This window comes from Myotis lucifugus, unplaced genomic scaffold, assembly GCF_000147115.1.
Source record: "Myotis lucifugus unplaced genomic scaffold, Myoluc2.0 scaffold_287, whole genome shotgun sequence".
Classification (NCBI taxonomy): domain Eukaryota; kingdom Metazoa; phylum Chordata; class Mammalia; order Chiroptera; family Vespertilionidae; genus Myotis; species Myotis lucifugus.
Genome location: NW_005871335.1, coordinates 960,734 through 975,952, shown reverse-complemented (window position 1 = coordinate 975,952; position 15,219 = coordinate 960,734). Strand labels below are relative to the sequence as shown.

The 15,219-nt window shown below is 41.7% G+C and overlaps 1 protein-coding gene across 5 annotated transcripts in view; it reads left to right on the top strand.

Annotated features, from left to right (window-relative positions):
- Positions 1-15,219, top strand: part of MYO1D (myosin ID) — a 256,790-nt gene that overhangs the window by 156,837 nt on the left and 84,734 nt on the right. For all 5 annotated transcript variants that reach the window (XM_014465322.2, XM_023763517.1, XM_023763514.1 and 2 more), the window contains exon 20: positions 6,824-6,937. In XM_014465322.2, the coding sequence (XP_014320808.2) occupies positions 6,824-6,937 (114 nt within the window). The remainder of the gene's footprint in view (positions 1-6,823; positions 6,938-15,219) is intronic.

Here is a 15,219-nt window from a genome sequence, read left to right as displayed (position 1 = left end):
GTGATTTTAGAGGTCTTTTGTTTCACATTTTCAAAAAATACATAATCACAGTGTTATTCAGATCAAAATAATGAAATGATATTTTTCTATATAAATGTGGGAAACTTTAAAATGTTAATAACAACGAGCGTTTGCAAGAGTTTAGAGAAACACTGTTGGTAGGTCATAAAACAAGCCTCAGTAAATTTAAAAGGATTGAAATCGTACAACGCATATTCTCTGACAATAATGGAGTAGAATTAGGAAAGAAGAACAGAAAGCAATTTCGGGGATGCACAGATAGGTGGAAATTACGTGACACACTCCTGAGCAACCAGTGGTCAAAAAAGAAATCACAGGAAAATCAGAACATTTGGAAAAGAAGATACAACATAGCAAAACTTATGGGAGGCAGTGAAAGCCATCTTAGAGGGAAATGTAATTCCTATAATAGAAGAGATGACAGATCTCATATCAATAGCCTAATCTTCTACCTTAAGACACTGCTAAAAAAAAAAAAAAAAAAAAAAAAAAAGCTAACCCAAAGCAAGCAGGAAAATAAAATAGTAAAGATTAGAGCAGAAATCAATAAAATAGAGAATATAAAAATAATAGGAGATAAAACAACAAAACCAAAAGTTTTGATTTTGACAAATCTTTAGTCGGACTGACCAAATACTATAATAGAAGAAGGAGATTGAACTATTCATGAAGTTCAAAAAAACATAACTGCTGGCGTTCAGACATTCAAGTCAATGTAATATAAACTTTTAACAAAATAGGAAGCAGTCTGTTTTGAACTTAGAATGAAATAAATATCACCAAGGAAAGTTTGCTGGTATCTCAGAGTGGCTACCAAAGTCCCGAGTCTAATTCTGAGCTGAATTCAGAAACCCTAGTTTATAAGTGTACCTAGGATTGATCAGCCAATCAGGAAATGACTAATCAGGAAATGACTTTTGCTAACCAGATTTCATTGACCCGCACAAAAAAAACCGGTTTGGCTCAGTGGATAGAGCGTCGGCCTGCAGACTGGAGGGTCCCGGGTTCGATTCCGGTCAAGGGCATGTACCTTGTTTGCGGGCACATCCCCAGTGGGAGGTGTGCAGGAGGCAGCTGATTGATGTTTCTAACTCTCTATCTCTCTCCCTTCCTCTCTGTAAAAAATCAATAAAATATATTTTAAAAAAAAAAAAGTATAAGCCCTAATGCCAGTAAATTTAACCAAGGAATGTACCATTCCAGCCATTTCCGCGAGTCCTCATTTCTACTATATCGGATACTTCCTCTCTAGAATCATGGTAACTATGAAGTCACATTAGTAATCAGGACAAGTGATCAAAGACCGTTGGGTGGTGTTGACAGTCATCCTCTACTCTGGAAAAGCCTGGTGCCTCTGATTCTTTCTCTCCGGGGGTGACAATGGGATGTCTAACGGCATGTCTCTCCCTGGCTCCTCCTGGATAAAAACTGAAAAATTCTTAGCCATGCTCCTGTATTTCTTTTCTTTTTTTAATATATTTGTATTGATTTCAGAGAGGAAGGGAGAGGGGGAGAGAGATAGAAACATCAATGATGAGATAGAATTACTGATCAGCTGCCTCCTACACGTCCCACACTGGGGATCGAGCCTGACTGGGAATCAAACCGTGACCTTAGAGTTCATAGGTCAATGCATTACCACTGAGACACACCAGCTGGGCTCTATTTTACTCTTTATTGCTCTTCATTTTTGTCAAGACTAAAAAATATACTTTGGTTATAAGGATATGTTTAGAGAATTGACTGATTTCTAAAGCTATGAGGCGAAAGGGAGAAGACTGAATAAAATTCAAACTGAAACTTGCATTTTAGTTTGCTATCTTTTACCTATGGCAATATATCTTCTGTGTCCCATCCACCTGTCGTAATTTACTCAGGTGTGTATCCTACCAACACTGTCGATGTTTTCAAATGAATCTCTTAACTTCTTTGTTGCATCTTAAAAATAAGATCTTGGAAGCAGGGATGGAGGTTTATATATCACAACTGTGCCTTCTATTCTACTTAGTGGAGGGTTTTTAGTGGTCTTTTTTGTTGTTTCGTTTTACTTTGCTTTTCCTTCTAATCACTGAGAAACATGACCTTGTAGTTCCTCAGAATTTTTTTTTGAAATTAAAAAAAATCTTTTAATTTATTGATATTAGAGAAAGAGAGAGAGAAAGGTGGAGAGAGATTTGTTGTTCCACTTATTTATGCATTCACTTCTTGATTCTTGTATGTGCCCTGACAGGGGATCGAACCTGCAACCTTAGTGTATCCAGACACCTCTCTGACCAACTGAGCTACCCAGCCAGGGTGTTCCTCAGAAATTTTTAGTGCTCAATACCTTGATTTAAATATTACCCAAATCTAAAATTAAAACCTGCTGGTCAGCAAGTAGCTAACTGCATATTTATACAGTGTCCCTTCATTAATCTGTTAGAAAAAGATGTGCCTACAAATGTGAGCATTTCTGACTCGCTAGTAAAGTAGCACTCTACAGAATCACACACACGTACATTTCCTCCCAATCCCATTATCTAATTTTATTTTCTTTATACATTGTATGAAATTATTTTCACTTACAACCTTCTTATCTGTCTCATCTCCATCTGCTGTACTAATCTCAGATTTGTACCATAACCAAGGGCTTTCTGTCATTCCTTGGTATATCATCAGCAACTTATAAAGTACTTGAAAATGCACACTGTAAATTTGGGGGAAGAAAAAAATTTATCAAATCACTTAATTCAAGTAAATATTTACCAGTATAATTTTTTTAAGTTAATAGGTGTTGTATACTGGATTAACAAATGTAGAAAAATTAATTCAGTTCCAATCTCACAACAAAATTGTGAGTCTAAAGATTTTTTAAGGGTAGCTATTATCAAGTCATATGCACGGCAAACACAGGCACAGATCCGTTTCTGTAGGCACGTCTCGCTCAGGACAGTCCGTCTGGCTGCCAGTACTCTGTGTGCATGGCCTTGTCGTGATGGCCGGCCGTGGAACTTAAGACACTGATGGCATTTGTGGAATATAATGAACAACATAAACTGATGAACAAAAATAGATCCAGAGACATAGAGGCATCGACCAGACTGTCAAACCTCAGAGGAAAGGCAGGGGAGGGTGGGAGGAGGGGGAGGGTAAGAGATCAAAGGACTTGTATACATGCATATAAGCATAACCAATGGACACAGACAGTAGGGGCATGAGAGCATGTGCTGAGGGGTGGGAGCGTCTGGGGAGAGGTCAATGGGAGGAAAAGGAGGCATATGTAATACTTTAATCAATAAAAAATTTAAATTTAAAGAAAAGACTCTGACGGGAAAAATTAAACTCATTGGAAAAAAAAACTCTTTATGAGAAATGACAATATACAAATAAATCTCAACCATTCCAGCCAGGAGAATGAATAATTTCAAATCAGCGATCTGTGTGCTTCCATAGTGCCTGCAGCATTAGAGAGCTTTTTATTAAAGAGGTGGCTTACTCATAAAGGGCACGCAGCCCCAGGTACATAAAAGCAAGCCGCCCACAGTTCCTTTTTCAGTGCAGAAGTCATGGTTTTCCAGGACCAAACTGGGCAATGGGGATTACGCTATTGAGCACCTGTGCTTTTATTTGCACTTGGGGATTTTGTTCTTACATTATGCAGCCTCCCACATGCTGCAGCTTCTCCCCCTGTTTTCCCGTCTGACGGTTCCCATATCAACACCCATTGGCCCATGTGGGGAAGGAGAGTTCTTGAAATTATCCTGTGGGATTTAAAGCAGTGGTTGCCAACTTTCGGACCTCACGGACTACCAATTGGCGACCGCTGATTTAAAGGACTCTCATAACCAACGGATGAGAAGGGATGTAGTATTACTCTGTAGGTTGCCCATTTCTCTGTTGGGGGCTGGGAAGTACAAGACAAAAGGCACCATAAGATCATGACCCGCAAGGAGCTAACTTACTGTTGATGAAATAAGAAGGCAGTAAATAAAAATCTGTCATGGATAGTTGGGATTCTACGTTGGTTTTGTTTTGTCTTTGTATTGAGGTAGATAGTTTATATACAGGTAAATATTATCTGAAGTGTACAGGTGAATGAGTTTGGACTAGTACCTACACCCATGTAAATTTAAACCCTGTCAAGATACAGAGCGTTTCCATCACCCTAAAAAGCTCCTCATGCCCCTTCCCAGCCGTGTCCCACCCCCACCAGAGGCAGCCACTGTTCTCATCTCCTTTACCATACATCCGTTTTGCTGTTTCTTGACCTTCATTAAAAAAGAAATCATACAGTTTTATGTAAGATTTTTACTTTGTTTTGAAGTGAACTTGTTAGTCTTTTTATAACTATTTTTATAACATCTGTAGCAGTTTTACAAGGAAAGCAGCTTTTTTATATATACTTCCAACTTAAAACCATCTGTATAATCTCTCATATTGGCTGAATTCATTAGACCTAGATTAGTGGGTTATAGTCATTCGATTAATTATCACAAGGTTAATAAGTAACACCAACCTCTTGCCAAACATAGCTTCAACTGTAAGTTTAAAGAAACACAGTGTTCTACACTGCCATTTTAACAAGTTTATTTCTTATAACAAGCATCCATGGTCTAAAAATTACAAGTCAGCTGTCCTTGAAATCATTCAAGCTTTCCAATTATTAAATGAAAGATTTGCGCTTTTAATAGAGAGATGTAGAGAGTAGCTCGACTTCGTAAGGAGAACCTACAGACTAAGGGTAGATTAACTTGATTGTGTTGGTATTTGGACGTCTATTAGCCAACCTTCTTTCCTGTCTTTCTTGCGGAACAAAGAGTAATGATGGATCCAGGGTTTTACATTAGCAAAAGCACCCACACCAGTGCTCCTCCTATTCTCAAGTATCCTTCTTTAAAAGAAGAACCTTGTGCCCTTTATATCAATGTTAATTTTTAAATTTCATTCTTGATTCTACTTATATTCTATATCTCCTACAACTGTGGAAAGAAGTTCAGGAACAAACAGCGATCGCTTTTCACTATAGGAATTGAAAAGGTTTTATAATGGAATGAAAACTTAAGCAAAATCTTGAAATATACATAGATAAAAAGAAAAAGGAAGGAGAAAATCAGAAACAGAGAGAGAGAACATAACATCACACAGGAGCGGAAGAAATGAATAAGTAGAATAATGGCGATAGGGAAACTTGGAAGTCAGGTAAAAGAATCATAGAATCTGAAGAAAGGGGACCTTAGGAATCCCTAGATTTCCTATTGCAGCACAACACCCCCTCTACCACACCCACATCAGATATCCACTGAGCTTCCGCTTGAATCCTACGTGGGGCACGTACTGCCTTCTCATAGGGCCCATTCTTTTTATGGATAGTCATAATGAGGAGACAGTTATTTGTGCTCTAGGCAAGCAGGCACTGTCCCTTTTTGAACATATATATTTAATGGCATACTGTCATTATACTCTAGGGAATTTAATCTGTGCATTAGGAAAGGGGAAGAATGAGTTGTTTCATATAGGGGTTACCTTTTTCTTTTACAGCTTCATTGAGATATAATTCATACAGCATCCTATGCACCATTTTAAATCACACAATCCAATAGTTATTAGTACATTCACAGAGTTGGGTCTCCATTACCACAATCCATTTTTGAACGTTTTTATTACCCCAAAAAGAAAGCCCACACTCCTTAGCTGTCATCCCTCTGAACCTCTCATCTCCCCCAGCCCTATGTAACTACTGATCTACATTCCGTTTCTATCCATTTGCTAAATGGAATTTAGCAAATTCCATTCATATAAATGGAATCATACAGTATGTGGTACTTTGTGACTGGCTTACATAACATGTTTTTAAGGTTCATCCATGTTATAGCATGTATCAGTAGTTCACTTTCTATTGCCAATTTATATTCCATTGTGTGAATATATCACATTTTATTTATCCAGTCGAGTGTCAGTTGGGTGACATTGGATTGTCTCTACTTTTTTGGCTATTATGATAAATGCTGCTGTGAATATTCAGGCACAAGTTTTTATGTGATTATATTGTCAATTCCCATGATATATACCCCTAAGAGTGAAATTTCTGGGTCATACGGTAATTCTCTGTTTATCTGGCTGAGGAACTGCCAGACTGTTTTCCAAAGTGACCACATCACTTTATGTTCCCGCCAGTGGTGGTGAGGGCTCCAGTGTCTCCACATCCTGACCAGCACTTGTTACTGTCTGTCCTCTTTATTGTTATCATCCCAATGGGCATGAAGTGGCATCTCACTGTGGTTCCGATTGACATTTCCTGGTGGCTGGTGGTATCAGGCATGTGTTCATGAGCTTATTGGCTATTTGTATGTCTTCTCTGGAGAAATGTGTATTCACAATTAAAAACCCATTTTTCATTGTTGGTTTGTTTTGTCCTTTTATTGAGTTCTGTATTCTAAATACAATATACATTTTATTCTTTATATGTTTTAAACACAATTCCCTTATCCGGTATATGATTTGTACACATTTTCTCCTAGGTGGGTTATCTTTTCATTTTCTTTATAGTGTCTGGGTTACATGGTTTCAGTCTTTTAATCATTATGGGGTGTCTTTGTTTGTTTTTTTCCCCGTTAAGTTGTAAAATCATGGAGTTTAAATTGTAAAATTCCACAAACCTGGACACTGCTCCTGCTTCTGCATCTCTGCTGCGTCCAGTAGAGTGGCCGTCTGTTAAAGGCTGCATCTCCACAGCCAGCCACCTCTGCCCCTCGACGTTTTCCTCGCAGATCGTTCGGCTTCATGCTTCATGAGATGATAAAATTGTTGGTTGGTTTTCTTACAGGTCAATCGGTTCAGCAAGGTGGAAGACCGCGCCATTTTTGTCACTGACCGTCACCTGTATAAGATGGACCCCACGAAGCAGTACAAGGTGATGAAGACCATCCCTCTGTACAACGTGAGTGTTCTCCGCTTCTCTCCGAGCAAAGGAGGACCAGCCTGGGGTTCGGGAGCCACTGGTGGGCTGACAGTCTGGTCACCGAAACCTTCGGGGCTTTGGGAAGCCTGTGAACCCTTGGATGTTACGCCCATCTTACGTTTTATACAGATGTGCGATTTTCTCTCAGGAGGATCCAAGGCTTCCAGTAGATTCACGAAAGCTTTTTTTTGTGTTTTTAAGCGTAAAGACTCTGCATTCTGTGTGATCTTTCTCTGGTCTTCATTCTACTCACGGCTTCACTGTTGTGATACACAATATGTTTTCTCATTTGTTTTCATAAGGCTTGTTCTTTCTCTATGCCTAATCCTGCTCATTGCTTCAATGTGGTGACACCTAATATCTTTTCTTGTTTATTTTCATAAGGCGTGTTTTTCCATTTGGAAATGGAATCAGGTAGAGGAACAGTAGAGAATTACTTTATGAAAGCATTACCTCTCTTTTAAATGTAAAATGTATGCTGCTCCCAGAAGTTCTTTCCACCAATATATTTTACCTCTGATCTAAACCCACTCGGTGGCTCACTGTCTCCATGGGCTTTCCAGGTTCTGGAATCAGCTTCTTATTTGAAATGAGAAGTTTGGTAGGTGTCTCTTTGAATTTCAATACGAGATTTCTTTTTCATTTTTTCCCCCTGCTGTCTGAGGTCTGCTTAACAAGTGACTATTTGTTCTAATTCTTCAGAAAGATCCTACCAGACCCCAGATCTCTTCATGTGAAAGGTGATTTTCTCTGTCAGTTCTTAATGAGGGAGGTCTGTGCCGGTCCCATGGTAGACTGTATGAGGAATATTATTAAAGAGTCTTTTAAATCCTTTCGGTCTCTGCAAAAGGGAGTAGGAAGGACGTTGTTTTGTAGCTGTATTTCGTTAAATCAGGAGTCTCATTGGTTGTAAGGTACAGAGAAAGCAAATCATTCCTGGTTTTGTTAAATGATGTAGAACATCACTGCGGACGATTGCCGAAATTATTGCCCAGGTTGAGATTTGTCTGCATTATGCACCTCTCTCTCTCTCTCTCTCTCTCTCTCTCTCTCTCTCTCTCTCTCTCTCTCTCACACACACACACACACACACACACACACACACACACACCTTTCTCCCTTTCAGGAGAAGGCTAATGGATTGCAGCTAAGAAAATGCTCTTCTAAGACATTCTTGATTGCATATATTCTTAGCAAAGACTTGTAATCTTATATACCAGTCACAGTTGAAGCCTAATAACCCTGCCGTCTTAAAGTAGGAGGTGAAGGGAGATAAGGGGGTCGGATCAGATTTTGCCTAAGTCTAATGAAGTGTGGAACCAAGCAAACATAAATTGCGGTATGCATTTTATTTCTTTTTCTTATTTTCTGTTAAGTGGAGATCACTCTGGCACAGAATATAAATTCAGTAGCTAAACAACTCTTTGACCTGAAGTTATTTTCCCAACCTACCTTCCTTTTTTATGCCGACTGGTGTATATTTATATTCACGGTTCCCCTTTTCACATGATTACAATTCATGTTCCCAGTGTCATCAAAATGAATGATGTTTAACAATTGTGGCAAATGTTAAACAGTGTCAGCAGGATGGATGCACATGGTCACAGGTGCTCTCAGTACTCGGCCCATATCCCCTGTACCCCCTTATTTTCGAGTACACCAGCCTAACTTCCAGCAGCCAACATCTTTGTCAAAAGGCTATGCTGCCAGACCCACTTTGCCCCATGCACAGAGGGCTGGAAATGCCATCCAATGACTCACAGACGTCGGGGGATAAATACTCCAACACCGTGACCATTGACCGAAGCCATTCTGAGGGGTGTTTTCTACCATTTCCTAGACCTGCCCTGCAGGAGTAAGCGGCAGCTGCCCATGGTGGAAGCTGATGGGCCGTCCTGGCTGCCTCCCCTTGCCTGAACTCCTCTCTACCCCCTTGCCAGTGTCCCTGCACCTCCCAAGTCAGCTCTGTGTGCCCATTAGCCTTTGTCCCAGGGTGTGCTCTGGGAGGAGCCAACTTCAGGGTAGTGGCTAGGAGGGAGCAAGTTGAATGAGATAGGGGACTGCCACCTGGGTTGGTAAAAATGTTTTAAAGTCCAAAGCAAATGTGGCAACATATTAAGTCCGGATAATAAGGACGTAGGTATATGTTATTTTATTCTTTACACCTTTTGTATGATTGAAATATTTTGAAATTAAAAACACGGTTTAAGACAGGGAACCCTTAGAAAAGATAATGCTGATCATAGAGATGAAGCCACTGAGAGGAGGTGAAGGAGAACGATTTTCATGTTAACCATGTTGAGTTTCAGGTGTCGTGAAACTCACAGGTATGCATTTCATAGGTAGTCGAAGGTCTCGTATTGTAGGGAGGGGAAGAATTCAGCACTTACGATAAAAATTTAAAAGCAGATGTGTGTACAGCTGGAGGCTGAAATTATGAGTCTAGAGCAGCGGTTCACAACCTGTGGGTCACCAACCTGTGGGTCGCGACCCCTCTGGGGGTCGAACGACCCTTTCACAGGGGTCGCCTAAGACCTTCGGAAAACACATAATATAATTACATATTGTTTTTGTGATTGATCACTATGCTTTAATTATGTTCAATTTGTAACAATGAAAATACATTCTGCATATCAGATATTTACATTACGATTTAAAACAGTAGCAAAATTACAGTTATGAAGTAGCAATGAAAATAATTTTATGGTTGGGGGTCACCACAACATGAGGAACTATATTGAAGGGTTGCGGCATTAGGAAGGTTGAGAACCACTGGTCTAGAGGGAGGAAGGGGGCAGATTATTCAAGAACATCCATCCATTACATGGTGGGAAAGAGAGAATCGCTGATGGGAATGAAATAAAAAGGAAATCTCTTCTCTATGGCCCTCCATTTTCTCAACTCTTTCTTTAAAAATATATTTTTATTGATTTCAGAGGGAAAGGGAGAGGGACAGAGAGAGATTATCATTGATTAGCTGCCTCCTGCACGCCCCACACTGGGATCGAGCCTGCAACCTGGGCATGTGTCCTGAATGGGAATTGAACCGTGATCTCCTGGTTCATAGGTCGACGCTCAACCACTGAGCCCCGCCGGCCAGGCTCAGCTCTCTTTTAATGTGCTAAACAAGCTCTCATGTTTCCTCAGTTCCATCTGGTTATGGATTATTCTAGGAAAGAAAAGAACTGTGAGAGCACCATGTTTCAGAAGCAGATTGGAAAGTTTTCAGAAATAAGACTAATCGATAAAAGCAAAGAGCTAAGTGTGCCACGCTCCTCTCCTCTCGTGCTCTGCTTTTCCTTGGCTCCCGGGAACAGATTGTGACCATAAACTGTCATAAGGAACACTCCACTGTGTTTCCAATAAGGTTACAGGTGGAAGTAAGGGGGAGGAGCCTGAGGGAGACCCAGGACACACCCCCACCCAGGCTTCAGAGCAGTTCTCAGGGACTGTGTTACCCTGCGGCCCTCAGCAGCATGAAGGCTTAGATAGTCGAAGTTTCGGCCATTCTCTCCGTCTCTGCCTCTCTGTGTGTGTCTTTTTACTGTCAGTTACTTTTCTTTGCAGCATGGGCCAGCACTAGGCTCAGGTCTAAATCAGCCAGCCCAGCACACCATTAGAGTTCGTCCTACACTAACATATTGAACACAGTGTCTCAGATCAGGCCTCACCATAGCAACCAATTCTGCATGAGCCAAAGTGGTATTTTAGTTCCTTGTCAAGTACTTGTAATTCTATGCATAGCCTTCCCTGACTTTTCTTAGTATACCATATATAGCATGGGCAATTAGTACAGTTCCTTTTGAGTACAATTGATCTCTTCCCTCTGCAGTTTTTGACTATTGTCCTTAGTCCCAAGTCCCATTTGGACCTGGGTCACAAATCATGCTGAGTACTGGGGTGGGTCATTAGGTTTTCCCAGTGGGGAAAGGATCAGTGGGAGAGAAGAGCTTCAAATAGGCCAAGTTCATCAGGCTTCCTGGAGTCCTTGGAGTCTGCCCACCTACCCCCCTTCCAATTGCCAGAAGCCCAGTCTCTCTCAAGCAGGACTTAAAACGTGCTACATGTGTAGCAACTTATGGTACATGTATGTGCGTGCAACTATCATCGTTGTGGCCGTTCCTGCGTCCAGTGTGCCAGATCTTTGACTCACCTAGAAAAAGCTGACGTCTGTATTTCCTGTAAAATCCCCTGATTATTAAAAGCCATGCAAGCCAAACAAAGTGTGTCTGGGGCGACACTCAGCCCACAGGCCGCCATTTGCTAATCCTATGTTGAAAGGTCTCTGCTTGTCATTTGTTACTCTACAGGAGCAGTAACCATACTCCAGCAGTTCTCAACCTGTGGGTCGCGACCCCTTTGGCGGTCAAACGACCCTTTCACAGGGGTCGCCTAAGACCATCCTGCATATCAAATATTTACATTATGATTCATAACAGTAGCAATATTACAGTTATGAAGTAGCAACGAAAATTTATGGTTGGGTCACAACATAAGGAACTGTATTTAAAGGGCCAGAAGGTTGAGAACCACTGCCATACTCCTTGGTCTCCTCCATGCCAAACGTTAAAAATTCTAAAATCGATGATGTGTTTTATTCTAGACCTTGTGTAGTAGAAACAGACACGACCCATTCCTCACTTTGAAAAAACCAACAGGGTGTCGGCTTTAGAAGAATGGTTTCTACTTCAGTGAGAAAGTGAAGGAATGAAGGGACTCTTTGGTAGAGGTGTCTTTCCTGCCTGGGGAACTTTCTACCCCCTCGGAGTTCACTGCTACTCCTGTCCCTGCAGCTTATAAGTGTTTGGGGTGGTTTTTTTGCCATATTTGTTTTCTCTCTCTCATGACATTTTGCCACTAAAATGGCCCTGTGTGCATTCTCCTAAGAATAAGGGCATTCTCCTTCATCACCACAGTACTCTTTTCGTATCTAAAAAGTGATTATTTCCATAATATTTAATATCAAACACAACTCACATTTCCTCAATTGTTCAAAGAATGTCTTTTGTTCACCTGTTTTTAAAAAACAAAATTCAGCCCTGAACAGTGTTGCACTGAGTGGCTAGAGCATCGGCCCATGGACCAAAGGGTTACAGGTTCCATTCCTGGTCCAGGGCATGTGCCTGGGTTGCAGGTTCAATCCCTGGCCCCTGTAGTCATCCATAATGACAGTCGGTCCTGAGGTAGCTACAGAGGAAAGGCTGCCTGGTAGTTCTTACACATTTCTACAACCGTTCTCTCGCCCCTGGACTCGTGACCACCACTGAGCATGTTACTCTCTCTAGTTGTGCGTTTTCTAGGATGTCTTATAATTGTACTCCCACAGCGTATGGCCTTTGCAGACTGGCTTCTGTCACTTAGCAATAGGTATTTGAGGTTCTTTCGTGTCTTTCCATGACTTGATGCCTCGTTTTTTTCTCTTCACTGAGTAATACTCTGTTGTGTGGATATACCGTAGTCTGTCTATCTGCCTATTGAAGGACATCTTGGTTGCTCCCAGTGTTTGGCAATTCTGAATAAAGCAGCTATAAACATCCCCATGCGGGTTTTTGTATGGACACACGTTTTCAAATCCTTTGGGTACGTAGCTATGAGCAAAATTGCTAGGTCGTGAGCTCACACTAAGTTTGGCTTTATAAGAACTGCCAAACCGTCTGCCCCAGAGACCGGGCCATTTTGCACTCCCACCAGCAGCTAATGAGAGTTCCTGTTGCTCCACTTCCTCATCGTTGCTGGTATTCTCAGTTTTTGTAAAACTGTAGCCGTTCTGACAGGTGTGTGGTGGTGGCATGTATTTTTCTATGACCCTAAACTGTATAACTCAGCACCTGCTGGTATCTCAGTTCATCTTTCACTACAAGCATAGCTCTCCACACTCTGTCAGCGCCTGGCTTTTGTGCTCAGGAGATAAAGGCTGATCTTTCTGTAAAACTAAGCAAAATATAAATAAAAGAAAAACTAGGCACCTTTCCCCCCCTCCCATTAGCAAAAGTATTCTATCAGTGTATCATTGAACAATGATTCCAGTCACTCTTCACAGGAAAGATAAAAATGGGAAGTCACGCTAGGTTTTGGAGAGTATTTTCAGTCAACATTGTTCTTGCAAATGGTCTAGTCAGATAATTGTCAACAACAACCTGAGAATGAAGCATTCGGGTTATAGGTGGCCCCTCATTAGCCACAGAGAGACTTCCCATGTGCAAATACTGCCTGGTTATGGGTAGGGCTCCTGCCGGCTGGAATCTGTGTCATTGTCGTTGGTGTCGTCCCCGAGTCACTGTCTACATTATATTTGTGAGCTGTGATATCAAATTAAAGCATTAATTCCAATACAGTTGTCCAGAAACGTCAAATGTTTACCTTTAGGGGTTAGTGGGATAAGAATTGGAAGGATTTGCGGAGCTGGGAGGGAGACTGTGGTTGCTTTGACTTGATATAGAGAACAAAGGCAGACAGGAATTCACGCATCTAGTAATATTGTATCCAAAACCGGGGTTGCCACCCCTTTGACTCTGGGAATCACCCTGGAGATCACGGTAGATTGGCGAGGAAGGTCGCACCCCGTGGCCGGCGCACACCGCTTGAATCCGCGCGTTTCTGCCACGGGAGCCGTGTGGACACGGGCTCACCCCAGCCAGCACCCGGGGAGCTGGTTGCCAAGATTGAGTTTAATTTGAGTAAACATGAAATCTGTTCACTGGTTTCGAGTGAAATGGCATAAACTGAAGCATTTAACCTGACCTCAGCCGGAACCCGCCTTCCCCTTTTGTTGGAGAGCTGTGCCCGATGGGTTGGCTCTGCCCAGGAATGCTGTTTGATATAGTCCCTTTTTATCAGTCTGGGCTCAATGGCCAAGGAAGCCACCAGTTAATTACACTAACACATCCTTCCGTTCTGTGGAGAACACCAAGCAACCTGGGGAGAGAACAGAGACTCTTATCTGAACCGATGTGACTGTGTTGTAGCAGCGAATGGACTGTAATTATGCCGGGCTTCAGGCTTTATTACTCGATCTGACGTGACTTGCTAGAAAGATAGTGTTTCGTTTGGAAGATGGATTTTCCTTGTAATGTGTCCAGGGGTGAACCCTACTGAAATACCCGGGCCGCCAGCTCTGCTCCCCATCACCATTTCTAAGGCCCCCTACCCTCATGGCCCAGTCGCAGGAGAAGGTGTTTCCATGGTAATCTCGGGGGCAGCAGTCAGCTGATGTCTGGCACTGCCTGCCTGAGCTGGTGTGCGCCAGCCCTCTCCCCTCCCTCCTCCCTGGAGCCTTTAAACTGTATTTATTAGTCCTCTTTAATGGAAAGGAGATAACCCCTTAATGTCAGACGCTGAGTGACACTCGGGTTTATTTATTTGCTTAGGTGATAAATTTACCTTCCTAATTGATCCTCAGCAGGTCCCGGAAGCTGTATTGTTTTGAACACCTGGTGCAAACGTTCATATGTTTGCCTGTTATAACAAAGAGAGCCGCTTACCAACGTTAGATATTCGGAAGCCCCTGTTCTGAGGGGGGAAAGTGCCGACTCTATAATTTTTAAAGATGCAGATGTTAAGGTTTTAATTTTGGAAGAATCTCTTCTTGCTCTGATGGCTTTGGCAATGAGACAATCTTCCCACTCTCCTTCTAATTTTTTATTTAGCATTCGATTTCATTGGATTTGAGTGATCCATGTGGGTTTAAATACTTCTAAGAAAAATGTCTAGCCATGTTCTCTTTTTCTCTCTCTCTCTCTCTCTCTCTCTCTCTCTCTCTCTCTCTCTCTCTCCCCCTCCCTCTCTCTCTCTCTCAGTAAGAGAGAAAGAAGTGAGAATCCCAGAGCTAAGCGATTGATTGTTTTCCTGACGTGTGTAGAAGTAAATGCCTTTTGTCATACCAGTTAGAGACCACAGTTTATGTTAAGCAGTACTAAGCAAACTGATTTATAATGTCAGAAGTCAGCACTTCCCGGTAGGAGGTAGAGTCCATTTTCATCTGTACTGTACTTGGAAATTCAATTATAAATGTAAAAGCTGTACCAAACCAGTGTCTGAAAGGAACAAGTGTTAGAGCTAATTTATGACCCCTTTAAGAAGCTATCTTGTTAAAGAAACACAAAGCCTTTTTAAAAGCTGAGGTATAAGAAAATTAGTATGACACCACCATATTTATCCAGAGGTCAGATTCCTAGAAACAAGGTCCTTTTAAAACAAAGCCCTAAATGGAGGCATGGACATAAAAAGACCTCTGCAGCCCTGGCCGGTTTGGCGCAGTGGAT